Source organism: Ictidomys tridecemlineatus, chromosome 1 (genome assembly GCF_052094955.1).
Source record: "Ictidomys tridecemlineatus isolate mIctTri1 chromosome 1, mIctTri1.hap1, whole genome shotgun sequence".
NCBI classification, from domain to species: Eukaryota; Metazoa; Chordata; class Mammalia; order Rodentia; family Sciuridae; genus Ictidomys; species Ictidomys tridecemlineatus.
Window position 1 is genome coordinate 24,172,226 of NC_135477.1, and position 15,309 is coordinate 24,187,534.

Consider the following 15,309-nt stretch of genomic DNA (forward strand, 5'->3'; position numbering starts at 1 on the left):
GAAGCTCGACCGGACTGGACGTTTATGGGGCTTACAGCAGGAAGGGAAGGGCTTGGGACAGGAAAAGGTGTTTCTAGGGTCCCTTGCCCCCTTGGAGTTGGTCAGGGGAGTTGGCTGAACTCCAGGATTGGCCAGGGGGTTCTGCTGATTGACAGGCGTTAGTCAGGAAATCTGGCAGATTGACGGGTGTTAGTCAGGAGATCTGGCTGATTGACAGGCATGCTTTGTTCTAAGTTGCCACTAAGTCGCCACCAAGTCGCCACCACCGACCTAACAGGAGGAAACTGTGGTCCAGGTATAAACTTGCCTTTATGGTTGGGCACTTGGGGCCCTAACTAGAAGGGTGGGGATTGAGAGTTGCAAATACTCATTTCTTTTCTTCAAGACAGTGTTTCAAAACCATATTCACAGTCATTACTTATTTGATTCCACAAACAATCTTGAGAAATGTAGAGTGGATATTACTGCCTCCAATGTCTTGATGAGAACACCAGATCCTTGTATGGCTAAGAGCCTTAACAAAAATTATAGTGGGTCAGCAGTAGGGTAGCTTGAGAGGCCCTATACCCTGATCCTTGTTTTGAATGGAAAAACTCTATACACTTAAGGTAGCTAAGAGTCCTTCTTGACTTGGAATTAGGTTATAAATGGTCCCATCAAATGCTACATGGAACAACTAAAACATCTCCTCCCAACCCCCTGTGGTTTGTCCACCTCTGAGCACAGTAGCTCTTACTCTCTGGGATCATTAGTGAATGCCTTCCCTTTTACAAACTTTGGTTGCTCAGTACCAGCTTTGAAGCTCAGTCATTCAGAGAGGTGTTAAGTCATAACACCAAGTGTGTCCAGGAACGCTGTGAAGGGCCATGTAGAATAGTGTTGGCCAAATTCTGGGTCACAAATAGGGATTGGCCACTGGCTCGAGATGAAGTGGAATAGGGTAAAGGGGTAGTGATTTTTTTTTTTAAACTAAGCTAAGTGTAATTAATTCAAAACCCTATTAATCTAATATTACATTTTCCCTACTTTTTTGATGTTAAAATTACCTTTCATTAAATAATAATGATAGTAGGTGGCAGTTTATTTTGATGTTCTGACTAGCAGAGCTAAAAGATGGCCACCTTATGCAAATCCTACAGTTGCCTTTGAAATGTCACTGATCCAAGAAATCCTAAGTCTGGTAACCCCTCACCACATTGTAGGGCCAGGAGCAAGGCCATATGACTCTGGATTCTCACTTTGGGAAGCCACAGACTGAACCTCACCCTAAGAGCCAGTGATAGAAGGTCAAACAGTGAAAGAATCAAATACCCAGGGTTGGTTTTTGCCACCTGTAAATTCGTGTAGAAAGAAAAGAGCAATTTTCACTTTGCTTTTATTAAACCAATATTTATTATTATCTTCACTTCCATTTTGAAGATGAGCAAACTAAGACATGAGGGTGTTAAGAAACTTGTCCAAGGTCCCAGCTAGTTAGCAGCAGAGCCAGGAGTTGAAGCCAGTAGCTTTGGTTCTGGAATCCATACTCTTAATCCCCACCCAACACTGCCTGGTTAAAAGGCAATTTAAAACTCTGGTGACATGTAATAATCTATTTTCAGCCTCTGATTCCATAGACAAAAAGTGCTTGTGGACTAAGCTGCCTGATCTCTGTTGAGCTGCTTGTCAATGATCCCTTTTTGAGATGTTTCCACACCACCACTGGGAAAATCAGAGCAAGTGGACAACTCTTTGACAGAGACTTCAAAGACAACAGTTACAAAAACAATGAAATTTTGGATAAGGTCAGCAAGCCCTTAGAGTATAGAACCTGAGAGGTCCTCTAGAGCCTAGGTTGGCAAGTTTTGTTTTTGTTTTTGTTTTGTTTTGGTACAGAGGTTGAACCCACAGGTACTTTCCCACTAAGCTATATCCTCAGCTCTTTTTAATCGTTTATTTTGAGACAGGGTCTTGCTAATTGCTTGGGGCCTTGATGAATTGCTGAAACTGGCCTTAAATTTGCAATCCTCCAGCCTCAGCCTCTCAATTTCTGGGAATACAGGTATATGCCACTACACCTGGCCTAAACTGGTAGTTTTCAAAAGCATTTTTTAAAACAACCAAACTTGTTTTTTTCAAATATATGCCTAATATGCAGTTACTTGTATACATATCCATACATGTAACACATAGGTATGCATATACATATATGCATTCACACCATGTGGAACCTTTTCATAAACAGATTAAAGTGGAGGTGACAGGTTGAAGCCAAAGGGGAGATCCAGTTGGCCTTCCTTTCATCCCTCAAGCAGTATTGGGACCCTAGAGCTTTGAGGAATGCAGTTTGAAAATCCTTGGTCCAGGCCAGGTTTTCTTGAAACATGTCCTGAAAAAACATTAGTCTAATAAGATGCAGAAGAAAAAAAAAAGTTTCATGTTCAAATACATTTGGGAACCCTTGGATGTGCTAACTTAGTTTTAAGAATTACAGTTAGTTGTTAGCAGGCTAAAGGCTCTGATAAATTCTGGAATGTCAAGTAATCATTTTTTTTTTTTTTAAAGAGAGAGTGAGAGAGGAAGAGAGAATTTTTAATATTTATTTTTTTTTTAGTTCTCGGCAGACACAACATCTTTGTTGGTATGTGGTGCTGAGGATCGAACCCGGGCCGCACGCATGCCAGGCGAGCGCGCTACCGCTTGAGCCACATCCCCAGCCCCTGTCAAGTAATCATTTTTAACCCACAGTTTTCCTTAAAAAAAAAAAATTGATGAATTGGGTTATAACTACATAATGAAATACTATAGTGCAATGAAAATAAGCAGTTGCTAAATATATGTTAGGTGGAAGACACCAGACACAAAGGCATGCATATTACATAAGTACATTTACATAAACTTTAAAAAAAGGCAAAAACCATACCTTTGGAATTGGAAGTCAGAGGAATTCAAATAGTGTGTGGGAGGAGAATGAAGCAAATTTTGAAGCTTCCGGTTATATTTTATATCTTGATCTCTTGATTTGGGTGGTAGTTACATGTGTGTGCTCACCTTGTGAAAATGACTTGTCATTTTCACACACATACATATATATATATATATATATATATATATTTATTTATTATTATAAAGTTCCTCTTTTTTTTTTTTTTTTTTTCTGGCAGTACTGGATGTGCAAGCAGGAAAGTACTCTTATACTGATCTACATCCCTAGCTCTATTTTATTTTATATGGTACTGAGGATTGACCCAGTGCCTCATGCATGCTAGGTGAGTGCTTTACCACTAAGCCACAACCCCAGCCCCATCCCTAGCTCTATTATCTTTCATTTAAAAGAGGATGCTGGGTATGGTGGCACACACGTGTAATCCCAGTGACTTGAGAGGCTAAAGCAAGAGGATTGCAAGTTCAAAGCTAGCCTCAGTAACTTAGCGAGACTAAGTTGTCTCAAAATAAAGAATAAATAATGCTGGGGATGTAGCTCAAGTTAAGTATCCCTGGGTTCAATCCCTGGTACCAAAATATAAAAAATAAAAGAAGAGGAAGACAAAACACAGCAACATTGACTAGGCCAAAAAATGTATAATGAATTTGTTTATCCATATATAATCTTTTAAAAAAAATACTGCAGATATTATGAACCAGGTTTCCTGGTTAAAAGATAACACTCTTGATGGCTGGGGTTCAGCGATACAGCGCTTGCCTTGCACATGTGAGGCACTGTGTTCGATCCTCAGCATCACATAAAAATAAATAAATAAAGATATTGTCCCCATCTTTAAAAAACAAACTTTTTTTTGTTTTGTTTTTTTAAAGATAACACTCTTGGAAAACTTGGAGTGATGGGTTTCCTCTGGACCACCACTAGAGAGAGGGGTCTATGCCAACAGGCAGGGAAACCCTTATTTAACCCTTTAGTTCTGTATCTGTTACTGGCCTTCTCTCTTAAGCCCTGTGAATTTCTTTTGTTTTCTTTTTTTTTTTTTTCAGTTGGACACAATACCTTCATTTTATTTATTTATTTTTATGTGGTGAGGATCGAACCCAAGGCCTCGAATGTGCTAGGCAAGTGCTCTATGGCTGAGCCACAACCCCAGCCCTGTATTTATATTCTTTTTGCTGCTACAACTAATGGTCATAAACTTAATTGGCTTAAACAAGCAAATTTATTATGTTACAGTTCTGGAGGGCAGAAGTCTGAAATGGGTTTCAATGGCAAGGCTGTGTTCCTTCTGGAAACTCTAGGGAAGAAGCAGTTTTCTTGCCTTTTCCAGAGTCTAGAAGTGGCCTACATTTCTTGACTCCTGGTTCCCTTCCATCCTCATAGCCAGCACTGGTTGGTCAAATCTTTCTCACACTGTATCTCTCCGACACTGACTTGTCCCTTCATCTTCCTTGTTTAAGTATATTTTGATTACATTGGACCCACTTGGAAAATTCCAACTACTCTTCCTATTTAAGATCATCAGATTAGCAAAATTAATCCCTTCTGCTGCCTTAAATCTCCTTTGCTGTGTAACATAGTCACAATTATTTCACTTCATATTCCTGTTACAGGAGTAGATTAGCCTATTCTCTTTCTTCTTCCCTCCTTCCCTCTTTCTTTCTTGATTTGGTACTGGGGATTGAACTCAACGACACTTTACCAGTGAAATATATCCCCAGCTCTTTTTATTTTGTGAGATTGGGTCTCGCTAAAACGCTTAGGACCTAAATTGCTGATGCAGGCCTTGAACCTGTGATCCTCCTGCATCAGCCTCCCAAACCACTGGGATTATGGTGCACCTTTGTACGCAGCAACCTATCCTATCCTCTTTCCCGTTAGCTTGGATTTTCTTTCAGATGGTTAGCATCTAAACCAAAGAATTAGTAGAAAAGAACTTGTTTGGTTTTTGAGAAAATAAAAGTAATAAACTCAACCACTGGTCACTCACATGAGGTAGGACTTATTTACTTTTAGCCCAGGTGGAGACCCTTATAACAACAGGTAAGGGAGGTGTCAGGTAAGAGAGGACCCCAGCTTGTGGCAGGCTTTGAAACATCATCTGAATCTTGACATTTATTGGAATTATTCATGCCAATGAAATGCAGTCTTTGGGGGGTTAGCATCTGACATCTGAAATAGAATCAAAAAAGGGATTAACAGATGGATGATCTGAAGGTGAGGTGTCATAGTGATTTATAATCCCTGATCCTGCAGCCATGAATCAGTTTCTTTGGGTCAGTTGAATAATTTTTGCAGCACTCAGAAACTGCTCAAAATGGCCCCTTGTGTTAGCAAACAAGCAAGAAGCTTGCAAAGTCAGTTGTTGCCTGGGCAGCAAGCATCAGAGGCTGGCTCTGATTGGTTGGTACCATGGTAACATTGATTGCTGTCACAAGCAGGCATGAAGTAGATGGTTAGCATTGTCAGAGAACACAAGGACCACTTGCATCAGAATTACCTGGGAGTTTGTTTAAATCTGGAATTCCCAGGACACATGGCTAGGATTTCATAATTGGTAGGACTGGGATAGGGTCTGGAATCTATCTTTTAGAAAATTCCCCAGGCAACCCTTATGCCAGGTAAAGTTTAAGAACAACTGATGAAGAAAATGGTGGGTTTCTTAAAAATCCCTTTATAATTCCCTCCTTGCCTCTTTGGTCTGAGAACCAGAGCCATTTTCTTGTGTACTAAGGCTCAATCTTAAAAAGACAAAGCTTATGTTCTGCCCTAGGCATTTATAATAACAAGTACCCTCGTTTTTCTGAGTGCTAAGGGTTTAAATGGGCCTTTCAAGATTTCTGCAAAAGGGATGTAGCTTAGTGATACAGTGCTTGCAAAGCATTCAGGAGGCCCAGGTTCAATCTAGTACCCTGCCACCCACCCAAATTCTGCATGCATAGAACTTTTTTCCAAGGAACAACAATTAGATTGAAGAGAAGGACTTAACATTTAGGGTGGAGAAGAGCAAGGAAACTTGAATCCAGCTTACAAGCAGGAGGGGAACACATAACAGCAGAGAGAAAAAGGCTGGTCCTTAATGGCTATGTTGATTACTTAAATGATTACGGTTCTGCCATACCTGTAAACTTCCTCATGCTGTAGCCTGTTTTAACTGGGTTTCCTGTTACTTGTGACCAAAAATTTCCTAATGTCTGTGGTCTCTAGTTTGTTTTGCACTCTCTTGGTTTATGCAATTTACATGTAAAATGTAAAAAAAGTAAAAAGCAGAGGGAAAACTGTTGCTTTGGGGTTGAAAGAGTCAAAGGTCTGTGGGATAAAATTTGTTTATAAGAAAGCTGTTATGAGCGAGCTGTGTCTTCCTCCTGTATTTTCATGCCTTTCAGTTCCCATGAGTGTCCACATCCAGAAAACAAATTCATTAAATTAGCTTTTATTTGCATTTCTTGTCTCAAAAATAATTATGTTTGTTTAGCATCCTGTTAGCAAGAAAATTGTTTATTGAAGTCCTGTGGAATGCCAAGATGGGAAAATTAAATCAATTAGGGAATGCGTTCCCTGACTAATAGTAGAAAGTCTTAACTCCATACTAATTATAGAATTGGCTTTTTTTTTTTTTTTCAATTAAAAAAAATCATTTTTGTAGTCCACGGGTCTTTAATTTTTTTTTTTTTACATTTATTATGCCATGAATTCATAGGGAATAGGTTCCAGCAGTTCAGGCTCCTTTCCATTTGTTCTCACAAAATGTGCTTCTCTGGGTGGGGCAGGCTGGCGCTTCAGCTGAACCCAGGTACCTTTCTCTTTGGCTTCCTTCTTTTTCTGATCATTTTCCTTCACACGTTTCAGGAAGCTGTCTCGGCTCTTAGAGTGCTTAATATGCTCAATACGCACATTAATTCTCTTGGCAAGAATCTTGCCCTTAACTTGCTTATTCACAACAATGCCAACAGCATGCTGGGTAACATTGTAGACTCTCCCAGTTTTGCCATGATAACATTTGTGGGGCATTCCTTTTTGAACAGTACCCATTCCCTTGATGTCTACAATATCACCCTTCTTGTAGATTCGCATATATGTGGCCAAAGGAACAACTCCATGTTTTCTAAAAGGCCTGGAGAACATATATCGGGTTCCTCTCCTCTTTCCCTTTGTGTTCGTCATTTTGGCAAATTACTGAAAGATGGCGGTTCCGGCCGAAAAGAAGCTTTTTTTTTTTTTTTTTTGGTATAGGGAATTAAACCCAGGGGCGCTTCACCCATGAGCCATTTACCCAGCCCATTTTATTTTTATTTTTTCTTATACAATACCTTTGTTTATTTATTTAATATGGTGCTGAGGATGGAACCCAGTTCATCTGTCACATATGCTAGGCGAGTGCTCTACTACTGAGCTACAGGTTCAGTCCTTTATTTTTTATTTTGAGACAGGGTCTTGCTGAGTTGCTCAGGGTCTCACTAAATTGCTGAGGCTCACTTTCAACTTTCAGTTCTCCTGCCTCAGCATCCTGAGCAGCTAGGATTAGAGGTGTTGGCCAACGCATTCAGCAAAAATTGGCTTTCTGAATTCAGAAGTAAATGCTTTTCCTCATTCTGGTATTTGTATGCTTCAGACTTTAGTTCCAGTATGGGTGCTGCTTAACCTAAATGGCTGCAATACCCAAGCAGGCTGAGCTCTTGTAGAGGCAGGCTGTTGGTTTTGATTGTGCAGAACAAAAGTGTTCTGCTTTAAGTCCAACAACTATTTATTTATTTATGGTACTGGGGATTGAACTCAGTTCAACCATTGAACTGTGTCTCACTAAATTGCTGAGGTTGGCCTTGAATTTGTGATCTTCCTACCTCAGCCTCCCGAGGTGCTGGGATTACAGGCATGTGCCACCGCACCTGGTTTACTTATCACTTATTTAGAGACTTAAGGTTGAATGGTTGGTGATATATCAGTTCTACTTAGAAACAACTTGTACTATTTTCTCGCTTAGGTCCCTGCTTGAAGAGATGGCTGATGACTTCACGGGATAGAGACAGGAATGTAAGAATGAGAGCCCTGGTTTGCTTTCCTATTTTTTTAAAAAATAATTTAATTAAATTTAAGTGTTTGGGCTGGGGTTGTAGGTCAGTGGTAGGACACTTGCCTACCATGTATGATCCCCTGTACTACAAAGAAAAAAAGTATAGCATTGTAAAAGGCATTAAAATAAAATTCCCAAGTCTATCATACATTCATTTAGTTATTAATTTCTTTAAAAATATACATGGAATTCTTGGGCTGGGGATATAGCTCAGTTGGTAGAATGCTTGCCTTGCATGCACAAGGCCCTGGGTTTGATCCCCAGCACCACCAAAAAAAAAAAATATATATATATATATATATGTACACACATATATATATGTGTATATATATATACATATGTGTATGTATATACATATATATATATAAACACACATACACACACACGAAATTCTCAATGTATGAGACCCTGGCTATGAGTTGTATCCCTGTCAGTGGACAAGATGGATATTGGATATTGTCCCTGCACTCCTGAGATTGAGAAGAGAAATATTAGAAGGAAGATATTAAACACATATCACACAAATTCTTATTCAATGCAACTGTTTTAAGTTAGGGGAGGGATGGGAAGGCACAGGCAATATTAAATAAAGTAACAGGTGGGGAGATTTCTGTGAAATTGGGTGTGGAATTAACGAAGGCCTCTCTGAGGAACATTTGAGTTCAGGCCTTTAGGATGAATAGGAGCTAAGAATGTGAAAAGAGCTTTTCAGATAGAGAAAACAGCATCTGTAAGGACAAGGAGACCAGGGTATTCTAAGTGAACATGGAAGAAATAATCCTATTTTTGTTTTTGATTCATTTTTTTTGAAAGTTAAAAAAAAGTTTTTACTGTGGTAAAATATATATAACAAAATTTCCATTTTAACCATTTTTAAGTGTATGATTCGGTCTGGGGATGTGGCTCAAGCAGTAGCGTGCTCGCCTGGCATGCGTGCGGCCCGGGTTCGATCCTCAGCACCACATACAAACAAGGATGTTGTGTCCTGTTGAGAGCCACAGCCAAAGGGGCCCCAGCAAAATTCCAGCTGCCGGCTGATGATCCAGCTGCCAGCAAACTTCCAGCTGCCGGCTGATGATTGGCTCACAGCGGCCCCAGCAACATCTAGCTGATTGGCTCCTCCACGGAGCTGCTCATTGGGTGACTTCTTTGGCTCTGCCCACGCAACCCAGCCAATCGGCCTCAAGAGCAGGAGGATTGTGGGAGGTTGAGAGGCTGGTGTGTGGGGGAGAGGCTTGTGGAAGTCGGTGGTGGCAGTTGGGCTCTGAGGGTTTTTTCCCTGAGGAGCTGTTTTGTTTGGCGTTTGTAGTTCTAAACCCTGTGCCAGTGAAGATAATGTAAACTGTTAAGAAAATTGTTTTCTTTTAGTGCCTTCTGGAATGTTACATAATTTTTTCTTTAGCCATTATTGCCAGAATTCCTAGCTTCATCCTAGTGCCAGTGAAAACAAAGATAAAACTAATCTACAGCTTCTGCAATAGCCATCACTGAACTGCTTGCAGAACTTGCCTAGACTATTTGTCACTTGTATGCATTGTGAACTCACTTGTATGGATTGTGAACTATCTGTTAGTGCATCAACTTTTGGTAGTGTTGGAGTATTTTTGCTCGTATTCTTGACGACAAGAGCCGTCAATTGACTTGGTGTATCTTCCTCCTTTCTGCTTATCATGATCATTCAGCTAAAATTTGGGGGCCAACAGAGGTGAGGCAAAGAACCTCACCCCCCCACTGATACAAAGACCTCTCCACAGGTGTGGCTGTATACTGGACCGGTAGTCAATGACGGGTAAGATCCAATTACAATGGTACCAACCTAAGACAGGAGGCTGACGCCCTGAGGTCAGCTCATCCGAAGACGGGTAAGGACCATATGTAGTATTGGACAACCTAAGGCAGGCACGGTCCCTAAGCCACATGCTTGTTGTTTAAACAGAGAGGGGGAGATGTTGAGAGCCACAGCCAAAGGGGCCCCAGCAAACTTCCAGCTGCCGGCTGATGATCCAGCTGCCAGCAAACTTCCAGCTGCCGGCTGATGATTGGCTCACAGTGGCCCCAGCAACATCTAGCTGATTGGCTCCTCTGCGGTGATGTTCATTGGGCTGTTTCCCTGCCCTTCAGACTGCCAGCTGATGATTGGCTCACAGCGGCCCCAGCAACATCTAGCTGATTGGCTCCTCCACGGAGCTGCTCATTGGGTGACTTCTTTGGCTCTGCCCACGCAACCCAGCCAATCGGCCTCAAGAGCAGGAGGATTGTGGGAGGTTGAGAGGCTGGTGTGGGGGTGAGAGGCATGTGGAAGTCGGTGGTGGCAGTTGGGCTCTGAGGGTTTTTTCCCTGAGGAGCTGTTTTGTTTGGCGTTTGTAGTTCTAAAAATAAAGTTAGTTTCTTTTGACAAGTGGCTCCTGAATTGTGCTCAGCCAGACTGCGGCAGTGTCCGCTGAAAACTAAAAGATAAATGTTAAAATTCTCTCTCTCTCTTTAAAAGAAAATGTTTGAAGAGTATGATTCAGGTGGAATAATTACATTCAAAATGTTGTGCAACCATCACAGCTATTTCCAAAATGTTTTCATCATTCTAAACAGAAACTCTGAACAATTAAGCAAGAACTCCCCATGCCTCTCTACCCTCAGGTCCTGGTAACCTCTAATCTACTTTTTGTGTTTGTGAATTTGCCTATTCCAGCTATTTCACGTAAGTGGAATCATACAATATATGTCCTTTTGTGTCTGCTTTCTTTCACTTTGCATGTTTTCACGGTCCAACATGTGTCAAAATGTATTCCTTTTTATCATACAATTTGTGGCATATATCAGAATTTAATTCCTTTTATGGCTGAAAAATATTCCATATCTGAGGCTGGGAGTATAGCTCAGTGGTAGAGCTCTTGCCTAGGAAAAACAAAACAAAACTGAGTCTCATTCCTACCACTCCTCTGCTTTGGTCCCTTGAGTTACTCTCCCTTGCATTTAAGGTAAGGCTCCAGGTTATTAGCGTGGACTACAGCACCCTGCCAGCTCTTGCCTTGCCCTCCCTCTGGGACTGATTTTTGCTATTTTTCTCCTTCTCTCTTTAGGCTTCTGATCATTCCTCAAAGCCCCCTCCCTGTTTGGGGGCCTTTGCACCTCCAGCTCCTTCTTTTAGGAATTCATTCCTCTAAACAATCCCTCTTTTAGCTTTTTTGTCTAAGTCCTATTCATCCTTCTGGTCTCAGTTAAGATAACATTTCCATAGGGAAATGTTTCCTGACCCTTTTTCCACTCCAACTCTAGCCCCTACTTTTTTCTCCATTGTAGCATCTTCTACTTTTTTTTTTTTTTTTTTGCATAGCATTTACCAAATAATTACTGGTCTATATAAAGTTAACCTTCCAAGCAATCAGCAAACCCTAAGAGGCTAGAATCTCATATCTGTGTTGTTCAGTGTTAGGCATGTAGACAGCTGAACTCAATGAATATATTTAAATAGAATTTCTGCCAAGAAGCAGAAAAACTGCTAAGTGACCTGTGAATGCTGCCTGCATTCTGGATGACTCAGAGTTTACAGTAGTTTGAGTAAAACAGTGTTGATCAGATGGATAGGACAGCCAGCCATGTGGGTACCTGGAAACTTGGTGAGAGGCCATCCACGGCCACAGTGAGATGACTTCTTTCATCAAGCTGTGCTCAGGCCCTTCAGCTAATGTCAGGTTAAAGACTCTAAGCAAATCTTCTATGATTTCTCAGCCTCCTAGCCCTCTATTGGAAGACTGTTTCATAAAATGGCATGGTTTGTCTTATCTTAGAAAGTCATGAGGTCAAATGTCTTGTCTTTTTGCTTTTTTTTTTTTGCATTAAAAGAATTTTTAGTTACAAGAGCAATACATGGTTAAATTTATCTTCTACAATGTTAAAACTAAAGCTAATATTCCCAATCCTGGTCCTTTACCTCTATCCTTAGGGTTAACCTCTGGTATGTGTTTGGCAGGTAGCTTTACAGATTTTTTTTTTTTTAGTGGAGTTGGACATAATACCTTTATTTTATTTATTTATTTTTATGTGGCGCTGAGGATCAAACCCAGGGCCTCTCATGTGCCAGGCAAGTGCTCCACCCTTGAGCCACAACCCCAATCCTACAGATTTTTTTTGTTTGTTGTTTTTTTTTACTGGGAAATGAACCCAAAGGCACTCTTCCACTGAGCCACATCCCCAGCCCTTTTTTGTCTTGTATTTAGAGACAGGGTCTCCCTGAGTTGCTTAGGGTGGCTTTGGACTCATGATCCTTCTGTGTCAGCCTCTGGAGCTGCTGGGATTACAGGTGTGTGCCTACCACACCTTGCCAGATCTGTTTTAAAAAATCTTATAAACCTAATGTGATGATAGGAAATACTGGTATTGTTTATATCTGCATTTGATTTAATTTTTGTTTTTGAAATTATTTTAGATTTACAGAAGAGTTGCAAGATAGGACAGAAAGTTTCAGCATACCTTCTATCCAGCTTCTCTGAATGTTTCACAGTTTACATAATTCATGGCTCAGTGATGGAAACTGAGAAATTAACATTGCTACAGTACTATTAACTACACTAAACTAGACTATTCCAACTTTACCAGTTTTCTCACTAATGTTCTTTTTCTGTTCCAGGATCCCAGGATCCCATATGGCATTTAGTTGTCTGGTCTCCTTCATCTCTTCATAATTGTTAATAGGAAGAATCCAAGACCATTTCTTAGTTTTTCCTTGTCTTTCACAACCTTGACACTTTTGAAGAGTATAGGTTAGGTATTTTGTAGAATATTTTGTCAATTTGGGTTTGTCTGATTTTTTTCCTTTTTTAAAAATTATACATCATATAAAACTTACTTTAGGTATGCAATATGGGTTTTTTAGTTAGTTGTTTTTTTGGTACTAGGGATTGAACCAGAGGTACTTAGCCACAAAGTCAATTCCCCAGTCCTTTTTATGTTTTATTTTGACACAGAGTCTCACTGAGTTGATTAGGGCCTCATTAATGAACTCATGATCCTCCTACCTCAGCCTTACAAGCTGCTGTTTTGTATGTAATTTTTATTTTTTGTGGTGCTTGAACTCAGGGCTTTATGCATACAAGGCAAGCACTCTACCAACTGAGCTATATCCCTAGCCCTGTATGTAATTTTTCATTGGTGCATTATAATTATACACAATAGTGTTCTTCACTGTTACATATGAATGTACACTTCATATAATTTGGTCAATTTCAATTGCTTGATAGTTTTTCTTTCTTTCTTTCTTTCTTTTTTTTTTTTTTAATACTATGGATTGAACTCATGGGCACTTGACCACTGAGCCATATCCCCAGTCCTTTTTGTATTGTATTTAGAGATAGGGTTGCTTAGTGCCTTGCTTTTGCTAAAGCTGGCTTTGAGCCTGAGATCCTCCGAGCCCCTGGGATTACAGGCATGTGCTACTGCACCCAGTTTGATAGTTTTTCTTGATAAGCCTGAAAATTTTCATTTTGGGGAAGGATTTAAAAGAATATATATAAAATATTGATACTGTATTCTATATATACCAATACTATATCATTCTGCAACTTGCTATTTTCATTCAATAATACAAAATTGAAAATTTCTATGTTGATACACGTAGATTGAGGTCATTTAAGTTCTCTACAGAATTCCATTATATGAGTATTCTCTATTTCATTTAGCCATTCTTCTGTTGGTGGGCACTGAGGCTGATTTCCAAATTTTCTTTATTGGTTGGCCTATACATATCTTCATGTGTGCACATGGAATTATGGTAGATAACCAGGGGCAACACTGCTGACTTAGCAGGTGTTCTATTGTCCTCTGAAGTGGCTGTGCCAGTTTATATAGTTTGATGTTACAAAGCTTGAAATTGTTTGCCAGACTCAATTTTATTTACCATTTCTATAATTATTGGTGAGATTGAGCATCTTTTTTTTTTTTGGCAGTTTGTATTTCTTTTTCTATGAACTATTTATATTCTTATCTCTCTTTTCTATTGTTTTCTTTTTCTTATATTTCTTATAGACGAACACAAATGGTTTGTCTGTTTTATGTATTGCAAATATTTTCTGCTAGTCTGTTACTTTTAATTTTGTTTCCAATTTTTCAACTTATTCCATTTCTCTGATTTTTTTTTTTTTGTGTGTGTGTGTCTGTGTATGTGTTGGGGTTTGAAGCTAGGGCCTCATACATGCTACATAAGTACCCTACCCAGCCCATCTCTCTGATTACATTTTAATTATATTTTTTTCTGAATTTTTTGGGTAATAGAATTCTTGATTACAAAAATAACACAGTGTAAGAAATTAATGGTAAAGTGAAAAGAAAAAAGCATCGTAAGTCTTTTTTTTTTTTTTTTTTTTTTGGTACCAGGGATTAAACCCAGGGGCATTTAACCATTAAGCCACATCCCCAGACTTTAAAACAAACAAAAAAAAATTTTTTTTGAGACAGGGTCTTGTTAAATTGCTTAGGGCCTCTCTAAATTTTGGAGGCTGCTTTGAACTTGTGCTCCTCCTGCCTCAGCCTCCCAAACTGCTGGGATTACCAGCATGAGGCCACTGCACTTATAAGAAAACCATTGTTAAAATATCCTGTTACATATTTTCTTTTAATCTTTTGTATGTTTTTTTTTTTACAGTTGAAATCACTTTGCATGTGTGCCTGTGCATGAGCAAACTCAGTATTTCTTTAGATACAAACCCTGACTTTTAAAAAGACTTTTAAATTTGGTTTAAAGATGGTGTTAGGTTAACTTCCATCTTCTCCATTCCCTTTTCTCCCATATCCTGGAAAATCTAGTAGGTAAGAGGCCAAATCCCTGACCTGAATTGAATGAAGTTGGCTCAAAAACATAGGAGGAGATAGAAATGCTGGAGTGGAGTACTCGGTAGACAGACTGGAAAGCTGGTGTAGTGATGCATGCCTGTAATCTGAGCTACTCAGGAGGCTGAGGCATGAGGAGTGCAGGTTTGTTTGAGGCCAGCCTGGGAATTTAAGACCCTGTTTCAAAATAAAATATAAAAAGGCCTGGGGATATAACTCAGTGGTAAAATATCCCTGGGCTCAATCCCTAGTACCAAAACAACAACAAAAAAAGCAACTTGGTGGTTTAAGTTGACTGAAAGTTATTTTTCCCCATATTTTTGTTGTTGCTTTATAATTATACATGCTGGTGGATATGTTGTTATATATTCATATATGCAGGTGATATTACAATATATTCATATGTAGAGGTTATGTTACAATATAATTTGGCCAATATCATTCCCCAGTATTTCCCCTGACTTCAAGCTTAAATAGGAGTCAATAGTGTGGATGC

At 39.6% G+C, this 15,309-nt stretch overlaps 2 protein-coding genes across 2 annotated transcripts in view; one reads left to right on the forward strand and one right to left on the reverse strand.

The window, feature by feature from the left end:
• Positions 1–15,309, forward strand: part of Nt5c2 (5'-nucleotidase, cytosolic II) — a 133,858-nt gene that overhangs the window by 34,119 nt on the left and 84,430 nt on the right. The gene's annotated exons all lie outside the window — the stretch shown is intronic.
• LOC144365459 (large ribosomal subunit protein eL21) lies at positions 6,558–7,144 on the reverse strand. Its single transcript, XM_078016949.1, has one exon. It carries the CDS (start codon positions 7,085–7,087, stop codon positions 6,605–6,607), a length of 483 nt encoding a protein of 160 aa, XP_077873075.1. The 5' UTR covers positions 7,088–7,144; the 3' UTR covers positions 6,558–6,604.